Source organism: Larimichthys crocea, chromosome XII, assembly GCF_000972845.2.
Source record: "Larimichthys crocea isolate SSNF chromosome XII, L_crocea_2.0, whole genome shotgun sequence".
In the NCBI taxonomy this organism is placed as follows: Eukaryota; Metazoa; Chordata; class Actinopteri; family Sciaenidae; genus Larimichthys; species Larimichthys crocea.
The window spans coordinates 31098453-31112087 of record NC_040022.1 but is presented as its reverse complement, the minus strand read 5'-3'; the positions used below and the strand labels follow the sequence as shown (position 1 = coordinate 31112087).

The window sequence follows — 13635 nt, the reverse complement described above, 5'->3', positions numbered from 1 at the left end:
ACACTGAGCTAATGGAGGGACTTGAGTTCAGTCGTCTTCAGGTTAAAGCTTGAGCATCGATCCAGACTCAAGTTTAACAACTTAGAAGTGACGCATCCTCCGACACCGATCTCAGACATCTTTAAAAAACAAAACAAAATACTAAATTTCAGAGTCTAAATGAATTTTCTTGAACTGGCGGACAGCTCAAAGTGAATCGTACAGATGGCGACAACATCATGTTAATAAGCTTTAAGATGCAGAACCCAAGTTCAGTTAATTTAAACTCTGAGGTTTCCAGAAATAAATTCAAATCGCAAACTTCAAATCAGATAATTAAGAAGACGACACAGTCCATGTTTGTTTGCCGTGCATGGTTAGAAAACTTAATTCATCTAAAACTACAAAAACTTTGTTGAGTTTCACAAGTGACTGATCTGTCGAAGTCTTAATCCAACAAACAAACGTTATTGCAAAGGTTTTTATCAATGATAAAATGTGGTTTCATGAAGACAAAAGGACGAGAACGACAGACCGGCAACAATTTAAAAGTATTTAAAAGACAAAAACTCTCTTGTGAAGATAAAAGTGTCCTTCCAGTGTTCAGCACTCCGACGCTCCAAAGATGTGTTCAAACCAAACATAAAGCACAGTCTGACTTTGGTTTGATCGCTCAGGTTTGAGTGTTTTAGCAGACGAACGCGAGTACAGCAGGTAAAACCACTTACATGTAGCCTTTAACTTGGACGGATCCGAAGTGTTAACACGTCCACGAAACGTCCGAGACAGACTGAAAATCTGTCAGACAATAAAACGTTTAAACTGTGTAATGAAGCTGCTAAAGTGCCTTTGAAGAGTTACTGAACAGCTCCAGGTTCGTCTACGCCGCCTTCTGGACTGTAAAATAACGTGACATGAAGAGTAAATGGGACCATTTTGAGTGTGTCGTTGTTCTGATCAGATCGATCTGTTACCGAACGTTATCAGCCGATATTCAGGAGCCAACTGCGAAAACTGATCAATGAAGCACATTGTATGTACTCGCAGATCTTAACCTCTCCATTAAGGCAACTGTGCAGACACAGAGTGCTGCCATACAGCAGAATCCTTTCAGTAAAGAAGGCGACAAAGCGAACGTAAACGTGGATTTATTGATCCCGTATCGCATTGAACGCTCCGGTTCAAGTTGAGATCAAGCGTTTCTCTGGACGTCCAGAACGTGGTCTACAACAGACCAGGTCAGACTGCTGGACAGTTGTTGATCACTTCCAACCAGATCCTCAGGAGGAGTGAGGAGTCTTCGGTATCGGCTGGTATCGCTCGGAGATGATCGGGAGTCTGAATCCAAAAATGTGACCTGGGTATCTCTGAGGTTTCCATGTTCTCCATCTTTCCGTTGCTTCAAATGTGATCCGTCTTTGACTCATCGTGAACCTGAATCTGGTTTTTCATGTGCGTGATCTCGCTTCATGTTTCAGTCTTAACACAACTTATGAGCGAAACAAACAAAAACAAAAAGTGTTGACATGCAGCACGAGTCCGGTAAATGAATTCAAGCTAAGTGCGAGTGCTGAAGAGAAGTACTGCTGGTAAACAAACCGAACTGTAACTGTGTCGAGTTCAGCTGGTTAATGGACATCCCAGAGTACCCACTGAGCGGCCCGTATGATGTGCAGCACACGGTACCGTTAAATGTTTGGGAGGTCCGGGCCAGATGGACAGGAAGGACGGAGCAGCACGGAGGTGGTTTTCAGTTTCACAGCAGCAGTTTGGGTCCCGCTCCGAAGTCTAACCTCTTCACCAGCCTGAAAAACAAAACAACACTCAAGAGATGTTTCCTCAACAACCACTAGACCAGAACATCTACGTGTTGGACACGTTTTGATGGCTGCACAGGACAGGACGGAGCGCCTCACCCCTTGTTGTAGAGGCCGTTCGTAGGATGAGTCTCCAAGGAGTTGTTCTGGCTGGACGCCGCCGCCTGTCCACTGGCATTGCCTCTGCGGTTCACCGTCTGCTCGTGGACGTACTCACGACACGACGCCAGCTTGGACTCCAGATTCTACGAGCAGAAAACATTCAGCTTCATACTTCAACACTGCCATCTCTGTTACGGTGAGAGGAACCTGATCTAAACCTACGCCTACAGATTCAACATTCGAGTGCAGAAAGAGATTTTAAGGAAGTAAATGCAACAGTTGATAAATGTCAGAATAAAGATCTTTAACTACCTACGTCAGTAACAGTCCAGAGACTTTCATGTTTTATGTAGTTTTGAACAAGGACTGAAGTGTTTTTTGTACTTTATGTTGTTTCTAAAATAAAAAGTAGTTCATGTGCATTAAAGCGTAAAACCAGAAGCTCCCTGCAGCGTCACATGATGATCAGTCAGCTGTTGTGAATGAGTCGATTCATTAAAAACACTGAGTCCTCTTTGGTCCTTTAGTTAAAGTAAAAAAAAAAAAAAAAATCACAAGTGAGCTTCTTACTCCGACTTTTCTCAGCAGCTCTCCGACGATGTTCAGGGCCGAGATCCTCGCCGACGTGGTGAGAGGAGTGCCGGAGACGCTTTCACCTGCAGAGACGAAACTCCTGATTAATACAGATATTCTAATTATCTCTAATTAAATATTAATTTTTTTCTAAACTCGTATCCTAACTGTTTAGAGATTACTGAGTAAATCAAACTACACCCTTTTATTCTGGCGTGTCTGACATGAACTGACCTCTGCTGATGGAGGCCACCGGGGTGGTGAAGCAGTCTGCTGGAGGTCTGCATGGTGTGGCTGCAGAGGGGGTGGGCTGGTTAGAGGAGGCTTTGTCCTCTGTTCTTTTGTCTGGAGGAGTGAGGGGTGGGGTGGGTAAACCGGCCAGAGATGAGGAGGTGGTGGTGGTGGATGAAGGCTCTTTGACTGCACTGCTGAGGGACGGCTTCCTGTCTTGAACCTGCTGTTTCTGCTGCACGGCGAGCTCCTGCCTCAGATCTGCCACAAAAACACAAAATAACGTCCAGTTTAGTCCAATTTGTCTCCATGACAGCTCAGGTTGTTTAAGCTGACAGCAGATCAGTGACCTCTGACCTCTGGCCTCGTCCTTCAGCCTCTGCACCGACTCCAAGAGGTTCTCCTTCTCGTCCAGCTCGCTCTCCAGGAAGGCGTTCCTCTCGATCACCTGGTTCATCCTCTGCTCAAAGTCCTCCAGCGACATGATGGTCGCCCTGGAACAACAACAACAACAGAAGAGTGAGTCTCAGTCAGACTGATCGACCGATAAACATTTCCTTTAAGTGTCCTCTCTGACCTCTTGGTCCTCTCCAGGTCGTCGTTGGCTTGCTCCAGCTCTCTGATGTATTTATGAAGCTGGTCTCTGATGGCCGTCGTCTCGGCCAGGTCGCCCTCCAGGCTGGAGATCTGCCGGTACGCCTCCGAGTGCTGCGTCTCGTACTTCTCCTGGAAGGAGAACAGAGTCAGGAAGGTCAGCTACAACACAGAACTACAAAAGTGGGATTTAAAAGCAGTATTTGAGTATTCATGTCCCAGTATTTGAAGCTATTTGATTAAACTCATGTCATCTTGGTGGTCAAAGGTCAATCCAGCTGATGTGTGCTCACACAGCGGATCATTACTTCAGAGGCTCAGTACTTTAATCAGACCTTGCATTGAATCACTGCTGCTGTGTTTGTTTTTTAAATCCTTTTCTTCACAGATATCTTCGGGGGTCGTTGTGAGGATCATCACAGCTCGATGACGCCGAGTCAAGCTTCAGCTTGTTTGAGCTGAATTCCACAAAGTCTCCGCATACTGAGATAAAAACCTGTTACTGCTCTGAACGTCAGCAGAAACCTTTTCGACTTCACAACACGGTTTTATTTTTTCTGTGGACGTGTATGTAAACGTTAAAATGTGTCATTTAAACATTTATTATCAGCCAATCATATTAAGTTTCTAACAGCAGTAATGTGTTTTTAAAACTATTTGTAGAAATATGTTCGTGTGAGACAGAAGACGACCATTGATGTAATGTTAACGTAAGCTCCAGCTGCAGTGTCGTGCCAGAACCAGAGCTGGACGAGCTTTTAGTGGTTGGTGAGAGCCTGGTGAAAGACAGACGCCGAGCTGGGCTGACTGCTGCTGGACTAGGCAGTGATATCAGCTGCTGCTGGGGACCTGGTTGATGATTGTTTGACACTTTGATTTGTTTTTGTTTTTTGTCCCTCGTGTCTCAGCGGGACGATGGACAGCGAGTGAACGATGACATGACGTCTTCTGAGTGACTCTCCCCTCCAGACACAGACGAGAGTCAGCAGCTGCTTTTCCTGCTCTGAATCAACCCTCTGTGTGTGTGTGTGTGTGTGTGTGTGTGTTCAGACAGTGAGCCCTTAAACCTCTACCTACTATCAGCTGGTGAATATGGAAATCCCCAGTCAAATACACTTAAAGCGTTCGGTTGGTTGACTGTTATTAAAATAACTTGGACATCCTGATACAGCAGCAGCAGCTTCGTGACTACAGACCCTGCTCGAAGCCTCAAGTCATTTCACAACACGAGTAACATCTACGCTGCTGCTCTGAGGCTGCGATGGTACAAAAAGCTGTTTAACCCCAATAAACAGCTTCCTGTCCCGACAGGACGTCTAGTTTAAAACCTCAGGATTACATCTCTGCTTTTTTGCAGATGATGTTGTTCTGTTTGTCTGGAACAGATGGATGGATATAAATAACGTCCTGCGTACCTTGTAGTTCTCCACTTCCATCCGCAGGCGGTTGTTGGCGGCGAGGAGCTCACGGTTTCGTGCCTCGCACTGTTTCAGCTCCGTCTCCAGCTCCACCTCGTAGTCTCGACTCATCTGCTGAAACTCCTGCAGCTCCTCCTGAGCTTCCTCCGCACTGCACGCAGAACATAAACCACATGTTTGTTAAGTCTGAACGTTATCACAGCAAATCATTTCAACTCAGTCAGTTTGGACTTCAGACCAGGACGAAGAGGAACAACGAAAACCTGATCACTTCCCGTCCGACCACAGGAAGCTCGTCCAAACATCATAAAAATGTGTCTAATGGAAAAACAACTTGAGCTTTACGTTTGTTTGAGCTGCAGGAGTGTTAACAGACTCATTTATTTAAACTGAACAGGAGAGAAGTGAAAAGGTATCGATTATTTGTTCAGAGCCGCAGAAATCCTCAAAGATCTGCACACGAGACATGAACTCATGTAACAAGATATAAAATATATAATCTGTCAGGACTTCACGGAGGGTTTTAAATCCTGCTGATGCTACACGGACCTGTAATCAGGCTTCTGTTCTCACACTATGTAACTTATTCCTCTTAGTATCTGACTCTGAAGCACTGAAGGAGTGTTGGCGTTGGGAAGCAGTGTCAGTGTCGTGCCAGAACCGGAGCTGGACAATACAAAAGTTGGTATCATGGATCACATTAGCTGCTACACAAGCTATTTTAACGTTAACTTTAAATACACATTTCTACATAACGGTACTTTAAGCTGACGAACTTCAGGAGGCAGAAAAACATCATCCACATGTAGGGATGTGACGAGGCATCGTGACACAATTAAAAATCGGTACAGATGCGACGATTCGCAGCAGAAAAAATTAATCGCGATTCTTCGCGACTCCAAGAGAAGTAGGAGATGTTATTTTTCTTATGTTATCTTAAAAAAAGTCACTGGTTGGTGATTCATTTGTTCAACGCCAGACGTCAAGTCACGTGACTCACGTCACTACGTAGGTACGGAGCACAGAGCGAGGGAAGACGTGGCGACGGTAGAAAACAGCTTTGAAACAGAGGACGCACCGAGCAGCTTGAAATCATTTTGGATTCCCTATGTACACAAATACAACCGTGAGAAACGGACAGACAAAACCAAAAACAGCATGGAAATATAGAGAGACTGCAACATGCAGCGGCAACACGAGCAACATGCAGCGGCAACACGAGCAACATTTAATTGGAAAAGATTTGAGGCCATTTTCCGTCGTTGAAGATGCTTTCAGCTTTCTGCTGTTGTTATTTAAGATACTGAATTACAGCAGTTAACATCAGTTTACTGTGAGACTGTTTCTAAAGAAAGCAGATATCTGTCATGTGTTTTGTTGTCTAAGATGTAAGTTGCACTTTTTATAAAGAGAACACAAACTGTTTGAGAGTTTCTGTAAAGAAAGCACCTCAGATCTTTTTCCTACAAATAAAAATATCATTTTATTTGGTCAGAATTTGTCTGTAGCTCATTTTGATTAAAAAAATCGTGAGTATCGTGAACCGAATCGAGTCGTGAGTCGAGTGTATCGTTAGATCCCTATCCACAGGTGGAGGTGGTGGAGGAGGTGGAGGTGATGGAGGAGCTCTCACCTCTGTTGGTGCCTCGCTGCTTGCTCCTTCCAGTACTCCAGCTCTTCCTCCAGGGACCCAAACTCTGGAGGATCCGGATCCCCCATCTCTCCAGCCCAGCCCGGACGGAGACTCTCCTGGGATGTTAGACACGTTAAGATGGGTATAATTCAGTCTGAGCAAGTTATCACAGGGCATGATTACAGTTAATTCATGAGGATTTTAGCGTTAATACGGTAACTTTGGGCTTATTTAGGACAGATAACGGGGGAAATGTGATGTTCAATGTAAGCCGAATTAAAGAAGACATTAAATTAAGTAATTAAACACCTTTAACTTTAGTCAAATTCAATAAAAATGTGACTTAAAACACTCCTGAGATTAAAAAGTGACACAATTTAAACAGAGTCTGGTCACAGTAAAAGAAAAAAAAAAAAAAAAGGGGAACTCACAGCAAACGTTACTTTAACGTTACTTTAAGAGATAACGGGAACCCCATCATGAGCGACACCTGCTTTTATAAACATTACACTCGAAGCATCAGCGACAAAACTTCGACAACAAAGCGACAGAAAGTTGCCTGGATGCAAAGAAGTTAGCTTGTGCGGCTAACGGAGTTTTAACCATTTAAATCCCAGCGGACGTGAACACAACATAACTTACGGTTTAACGGTTAGCTTCTTTCGACGCGGTTTATCCGTCACTAACTCCTCTTCATGTGCTCGGTTTAACTACCGACCACCGACCACCGACGTCTGTCGGTTAACCGGTGAGAGGAAAAACTGTTGCCGGAGTTTGAAGCGACAAAAGTTGCGATTGTCCTGGGAAGACGTCGAACAACAATACATGTTGCCATTCATATTGTCCAGACTGACGCACCAATCACAAGTTAGCTGGCAGCCTCGTTCCCTGTTCTTATTAGTCAATAATCATGTCAATCAAAAAGCAACAGGCGGGATTAGGATGGGTTGTCCAATCAGAAGAGAGATGTCCAGAAGACGGGGGTCTGCGGTCCGAGGCGGTGCTTCCTTCAAGGACAGTCGGAAATGTCAACGTTTGATATGAAATAACACATTTTTATTACTGAAAATTAACTAAATCATCATTTATGTGCCGTTTTATCACGTATATAACACATGTAATCACATATATAAATGAGCTGACATCAGTTCCTCTAACGTCTACCTGAGGCTGGCTCCAGAAGTGAGTCAGTCTCCATAAGTCCCCATGTTCAAATGTCCAACTTCACAGCAGAAATAAACATGTTTACAGCCTGGTACAAAAAACAGTTTTGGTCTCTGTAGCTAATTTCCCCGTTCATGACAACTGTACTGAGGGTGAATTTATATACAACTCACCTGTTCACATTATATTAAGGCTTAAAGTTATGCAGGGTTAAGAGCGTGGACGCTTAGATTGACAGGTGGGTGTCATCGCATCACAGCTCCACACTGAGCTTCACAGAGACTACGTCCATATTTATACTGCTATGTTTATTATCACCACACTATATTTGTGTATTAGTGTAAACAAACCTTTATCAGGGTTCAGTTTTATTGCTGGAGTTATTCTTTTGTTTAAAGGTGAATTGAAGGCTTTCAAATTAAATCAACAAATCATGAATGTAGCCACAAATGCTGTGATATTGTCTGTTATTTTCTATAATAACCATTTAAATATAGATTGAGTCCTATATAAAGTTTTTAATTCTAGAGGTAGTTTGTATAAAGGATGCACTTACAGCCTGATATTTGGAAACCGTGAGTCTTAAATCAACTCAATATTAAGTGAAAATAAATGGGAATGATTTACTAATTAAAAATTAAAGCTACTGTGTCTAAATGCTGAGATAGTAAATTATAATTTAAAAATCTTACTTTTGTTGTAGTTTTTTAAAGGCATTCACAGACAGCTGTGTCTCAGCACGGCATCTGACATCACCTTCGAGTCCGACTGGGGCGTTTCAGCTCCTGTTGTTGGGGTCAGAGGTCACACTGGGTCGACTCTGTCCTTTTCAGAGGGATTAACCGGGCCTATCCGATCCTTGTTAATCCACACGCACCATCACCAGAGCATGAAGCCGTTATACACTCCAATCCTCTCGCTGTCCTCGCTTCATATCTGAGCTGAACATTTTCAGAGAGTCGACGGGTCACAACCCAGAATGGCTTTCACGGAGTAAAATACAAAATGATGTGAGTTCATTTTTAGAGAGAGGAGACACAAGACATAGCAGCCAGCTAATATTACTTACTAGTCCAACAGCAACCCCAGCTCGGTGTCTGTCTTTCAGACTTTTATTTAAACAACGACTAAAAGTCAGTCGGTTACATTGCCCGCTTGAGCAGCTCCGGTTCTGGCATGACACTGGCTCCACTCCTTGTCAGCATTCCCCCTGAAAACCTCCCTCTATTGTCCTCTGGCTGCTCCGCCTCAGCTCTCTGTGATTTACAGAGTTTCCCGATGGACAGTGAAGTAAACTGCTGACTGCTGTAGCTGCTGTTAGTTAATAATGGCAGAGGAGAAGAGAACGAAGAGGGCGTAGAGTAAATGTGGGACTGACTTTTAGTGGTTGGTGAGAGCTTGGTGAAATAAAAGGCTGAAAGACAGACGCCGAGCTGGGCTGACTGCTGCTGGACTAGGCAGTGAGATCAGCTGCTGCTGGGGACCTGGTTGATGATTGGCTGTTAGCGAAGTTGTCAACTCGCAAGTTTTTGAATCAGAAGTAATGTAATCAGAACAAATACTCGAGTACAGCCATTGTTCACGGCTTAACTGTGACACAATTCAAACCCATGAAAGCTCATTAAAACCTGTTGTTCTAACATCGTCCCATCCACTCTGCACAGATTTACTGTCTGGTTTAGTTCACACAACAAATAAGCAACAACATAGCTGAAACACAGCTGTATATGAGGATGATATTATTTCACATTTGATTGATTGGTTACATCTGCTGATAGGTATATGTTTGTTTTGAACACAGATAATAAATAATATTCTTATGAACCAGTTTCACCTGTTTTTATTATCTAAACAGGTTCCCACTTTACCAGGGATACAGTTCAGGGGAAACAATACAGAATTTAGGCAGCATAAAGGTGTCATGTCAACACAGAAAGGAAATGTCAACACATCTGCGGCTTCAACTTCAAATTTTAGATGAATGTAATCAGTGATGATGATCCTCAGCTCTGCTCTCAGTTTGTGGCTCCTCTGTCCTGCAACCGAAGGCCTGAAAGACAGACGCAGCGTCCCTCTCCTCTTCTTCTTCTTCTTCTTCTTCCTCCTGCTGCTGCTTTCTTTAGTTTTCCCTCTGGATCTTTTGCTTTTTCCGGGCCAGACGGGCCTCACGCATCTCCTCCAGGGTCTTACGGGGGTCCATGACAAAGGCCAGAGCCACGGCGGCGGTGCCGTCGCCGCTCTGCCGGGAGAAGCACAGGAAGGTGGCCCAGAGGAAGGCGCAGCAGCCCATGAAAGCCGTTCGCATGTACAGCGGCATCAGGACGAAGTTCAGGAACTGTGAAGAGGCAGAAAATGATAAATGTTCTGTCGTATTGTTTTAAGAGTTGTCAGTTGTCAGATTGTCAGGGAGTCCTCTGGATCCTCCAGGAGGAGCTGGAACGTCCAGTTAAACCTGCTGGGACCACGACCCAACCCCGGATAAGAGGCAGATGTATGGACATACAGTAAAAGTCTGTTTTCTCAAAACTTCAGCATCACGTACATCAACCAAACCTTCCAGTTTGATTCCTGTCTATATTCTGAAGGTTTGTTCATAGATCATTCAGGGCCTGATTTATACAACATTCGATTCATAAAAACATGGAGAACATGGATTTTTTTAAGGAGATATAAAAAGAGATATCCAAATGTCCCTCTGTAAAAACCTTTTACTATTTAACTTGTCCATACTACACTGATAATGACATTTCAATCAGATTTGATGGAGATATTCTGTTTCTTTTGTTTTCAGTTTAACTTGAAACATTTCAGTCAAAGTCTTCAGTTAAAGCTGAGCTTTAATCCTTAAACAGAAATCAGGTATAAATCAGCTGTTTTCATGTTTACCTGCATAAAGGGCCAGTACATGAGTCCAGTCTGAAAGAGAAAACAAAAGATACGATGAGCGACACAAATCTATTGCTACATTACAGAAGATCTTCAGGGTGACTTCCTGTCATCTAATCCACTGCCTGTATGAAGCATGGACGTAGTCCTTCTTCCGCTTCCGGCTAATCGAAAAGACAAGACTCATCGTGGACCTGAGGCGGGCTGAACGAAGCCTGGGTAATCAAATTACCACTGGCTGGTTCCAGAAATGAGTCAGCCATGTTAAAATATCCAGCTTCACAGCAGCTCTTCAGAAACCTGTGGGGGACGTCACAGAGACTACGTCCATGTTTTATACAGTCTGTGAGCTAACCACAGGAAGCTGGTGGCGAGTTATTGAGTTGTCTTGTGTATCTCCTGTTTCTAGAGTGATGTGTTTTTATAGACACGTGATGAATTGTTCAGATGTCATATTTCTTGAAGGGACAGTTTAGGAATGTTCTTTCAACGCTACAGAAACACTAGGTAACTGTTAAGTACGATTAGGTTATCTGAATGTTAGTTATTGGTTTGATAATGGTTGTGTATTGATTACTTGTCAGGTTTATTATCAGATAATCATATTCAGTTCAAATCTCAGTGCTGTTATTCTTCATATCAGCACTCTTGTCCAACTGATTGTTGTATAATATCAAATATCAGCACGTGTACCGGGATCATGACCGTCTGACTGACGTTTGGCAGGACTTCAGCTCCTGAACGTCCTGAACTCGTTGACGCCACTGAATTACCCGGCTTGCTCCCGCCGGGCGTCGAGCCCACTGCGCAAAATCAGCAGTGGCACAATCTGGGTTAATCTGGTTGTGACCTTGCAGCAGTGTGTGTGTGTGCGTGTGTGTGCGTGTGTCTGTGTGTGTGAAGAGGAAGGTGACCCCCCCCCCTCTCTTTCTTACCTTCCAGGTGTTGAAGAACTTCTCCCTCCAGTCTTCTAAGATATCCTCCTTACCCTCCAAGAAACTCACTCCTGTGGCACAGAGGAGACATTTACGCACAGTTTGGAGTGCGCCTTTACGCACGCATCTAAAGGTCATTAGCTCGTGATTGTAGGATGTGACCGCAGGTACCAAAGTGTATGATATGTGGACCCGTTGGATGGAACAGCTCTTGTTTTTTTGCGCAGTGTGTGTGTGTGTGATGTGGACATCTTACCCGTGTAGAAGACACTCGTGCCCAAAGGCGACGCAAAGCTTTGGTCCAGCAGGAGTTTGCGGAAAACCATCCCGGCAGACTTCCCGGGGAACCGCCTCTCAAGAGCTCTCAGCCAAAAGTAATTGAAGTTTCCATGGAAACTGATTGCCACAATAGCCACGTTCTGAGTGTGTTTCCAGTCCATGCGCTCCTTCTGAGCCATGAGCTGATGGACAAGGTCACCACCGGCGAATAAGCACCCGTACAGAGTGACGTTGGCCAGCCAGGGGAAGCGTTTGGCGGCTTCTTTCAGTACAGCTCTCCTCATTGTGGCACCAGGGTGGAGGGAAGAAGCTGCGACTGGACTGCCCTGAGTGGGTTCAATTCAGCAATCAAGACGTGAGCATAGCGGTTAAATTAATTCGACTAGGCCCTGGTGTCAGACGGCTGGCCGGCAGGACGCAATCCATCTGTGCGCGGTAATCAGGGAGGGATTAGAGGTTTTCACCGGCAGCAGGAATATCACACATTATCAGACCTCTGGTGACTAATGAGAAATGTAGACTCCGCTGCAGGAACACTTGCACCGTGCGTAAAACCAGCCATGGCTCCAGTTTGGTCACTTGGAGAGCGCGTCCTGGAGTTGTGCGTGCGTAAAAAGCGTCCGAGGAGGAGAAGCTCGTGGAAAGGTCTCCAGAAGAACATGAATATGAATCTAGATCATTCCGTCTGCTCTGAGTCGGCGTGTCGCTGCCGGTGAATCAGGTGCCTCTCCGACAAATCCTGCGGGTCAAGCGCTAATCTGAAGGGAGGGAGGAGGGGGGGTTATCCCAGGCTGCGCAGACTTAGATCCGCGCATAACTGCGTCCAGAGCTCTCTCCCAGCCAGTCCACGCACTGTCAGATCAGTGCAAACCCGCACTGAGCCCGCACTCACTGTGATGACCTGGAGTTATCATCCAGAGTTGTAAGCAACGCAGAGAGATAAAACTGATTCACACCGACTGTACGTTAATGAACGGAAACGTCAATAACTTCAGTGATGCTGAATAATGTAACGTCAACCCTGTAGGATCTTCAGATCATCAGAAGACTTGAACACCAGAGGACCAGAACAAGACCTGAGGACCAGAAGACCAGAAGACCATGGACCTGAAGACAGAACACCCAAGACCTTGAGCTTTTACTTGAACTATATTTATTTCTTTATACATTTTATACATTTTAATCTGTTTTATTGTTTTATTTTATTTTGAATGTTTCCTTGTTTAACAAAATAAAAGCCCCTGAATGTCATAAAACATAAATGCTGAGAGTAAATCAGCCTGCACACGTGCTGTATCCACCATGACCACCAGAGAGCCTCGTCAGTCCACGTTCACAAACCACTTCACCACCTGACTGATATCATCTAGGTCCAAAACCCTGACCCTGACCTGTGGAGGCCTGGACTCCTCTGAAGGTGTGCTGTGGTATCTGGCACCAAGACGTTAGCAGCAGATCCTTGAAGTCCTGGAAGTTATGAGATACGACCTCCATGGATCTGACTTGTTTGTCCAGCACATCCCACAGATGCTCGAACTGATCGAGATCTGGAGAATTCGGAGGCCAAAAACTGCAGTTCCTCTAACATCCAGTTGAGGCTGGCTCCAGAAGTGAGTCAGTCTCCATAAGTCCCCATGTTCAAATGTCCAACTTCACAGCAGAAATAAACATGTTTACAGCCTGGTACAAAAAACAGTTTTGGTCTCTGTAGCTAATTTCCCCGTTCATGACAACTGTACTGAGGGTGAATTTATATACAACTCACCTGTTCACATTATATTAAGGCTTAAAGTTATGCAGGATTGTGCCTCCACACTGAGCTTCACAACGGCTCTTCAGAAACCTGTAGGGTCACGTCACAGAGACTATGTCCATTCTTTATACTGTCAGTGGTTCTGACCCAGTCGTCTAGCCAGCACAGTTTAGTTCTTGTCAGTCACTCAAATCCTGACTCTTGTCCATTTTTCTGCTTCTAACATCAACTCTGAGGACGAAATGTTCGCTGACAGGAGCCACGTTAACGA

General features: G+C 44.6%; 2 protein-coding genes across 2 annotated transcripts; both read right to left on the bottom strand.

The window, feature by feature from the left end:
• Nucleotides 1-543: 543 nt before the first annotated feature.
• Nucleotides 544-7225, bottom strand: LOC104923382 (nuclear distribution protein nudE homolog 1). The gene is made up of 9 exons (XM_010736452.3): nt 6990-7225; nt 6348-6463; nt 4712-4865; nt 3280-3428; nt 3060-3196; nt 2706-2963; nt 2469-2554; nt 1896-2041; nt 544-1784 (listed from the first exon to the last, which is right to left on the bottom strand). Exons 2-9 carry the CDS (start codon nt 6431-6433, stop codon nt 1736-1738), a joined length of 1065 nt encoding a protein of 354 aa, XP_010734754.3. The 5' UTR covers nt 6434-6463; nt 6990-7225; the 3' UTR covers nt 544-1735.
• Nucleotides 7226-9401: 2176 nt separating this feature from the next.
• Nucleotides 9402-12679, bottom strand: mpv17l (MPV17 mitochondrial membrane protein like). Its single transcript, XM_010736469.3, has 4 exons — nt 11589-12679; nt 11333-11403; nt 10398-10427; nt 9402-9846 (listed from the first exon to the last, which is right to left on the bottom strand). Exons 1-4 carry the CDS (start codon nt 11893-11895, stop codon nt 9631-9633), a joined length of 624 nt encoding a protein of 207 aa, XP_010734771.1. The 5' UTR covers nt 11896-12679; the 3' UTR covers nt 9402-9630.
• Nucleotides 12680-13635: the final 956 nt, after the last annotated feature.

Coding starts and splice junctions, on each gene's coding strand:
- LOC104923382 (XM_010736452.3), bottom strand. CDS start 6,433: ATGGGGGATCCGGATCCTCCAGAGTTTGGGTCCCTGGAGGAAGAGCTG. Junction 2,964..3,059: donor GCTGAAGGACGAGGCCAGAG/GTCAGAGGTCAC, acceptor TTTTTGTGGCAG/ATCTGAGGCAGGAGCTCGCC. Junction 2,042..2,468: donor AGCTGCTGAGAAAAGTCGGA/GTAAGAAGCTCA, acceptor TTCTGCTCGTAG/AATCTGGAGTCCAAGCTGGC.
- mpv17l (XM_010736469.3), bottom strand. CDS start 11,895: ATGAGGAGAGCTGTACTGAAAGAAGCCGCCAAACGCTTCCCCTGGCTG. Junction 10,428..11,332: donor AGTTCTTCAACACCTGGAAG/GTAAGAAAGAGA, acceptor TTTCTCTTTCAG/ACTGGACTCATGTACTGGCC. Junction 9,847..10,397: donor TGTACTGGCCCTTTATGCAG/GTAAACATGAAA, acceptor GCCTCTTCACAG/TTCCTGAACTTCGTCCTGAT.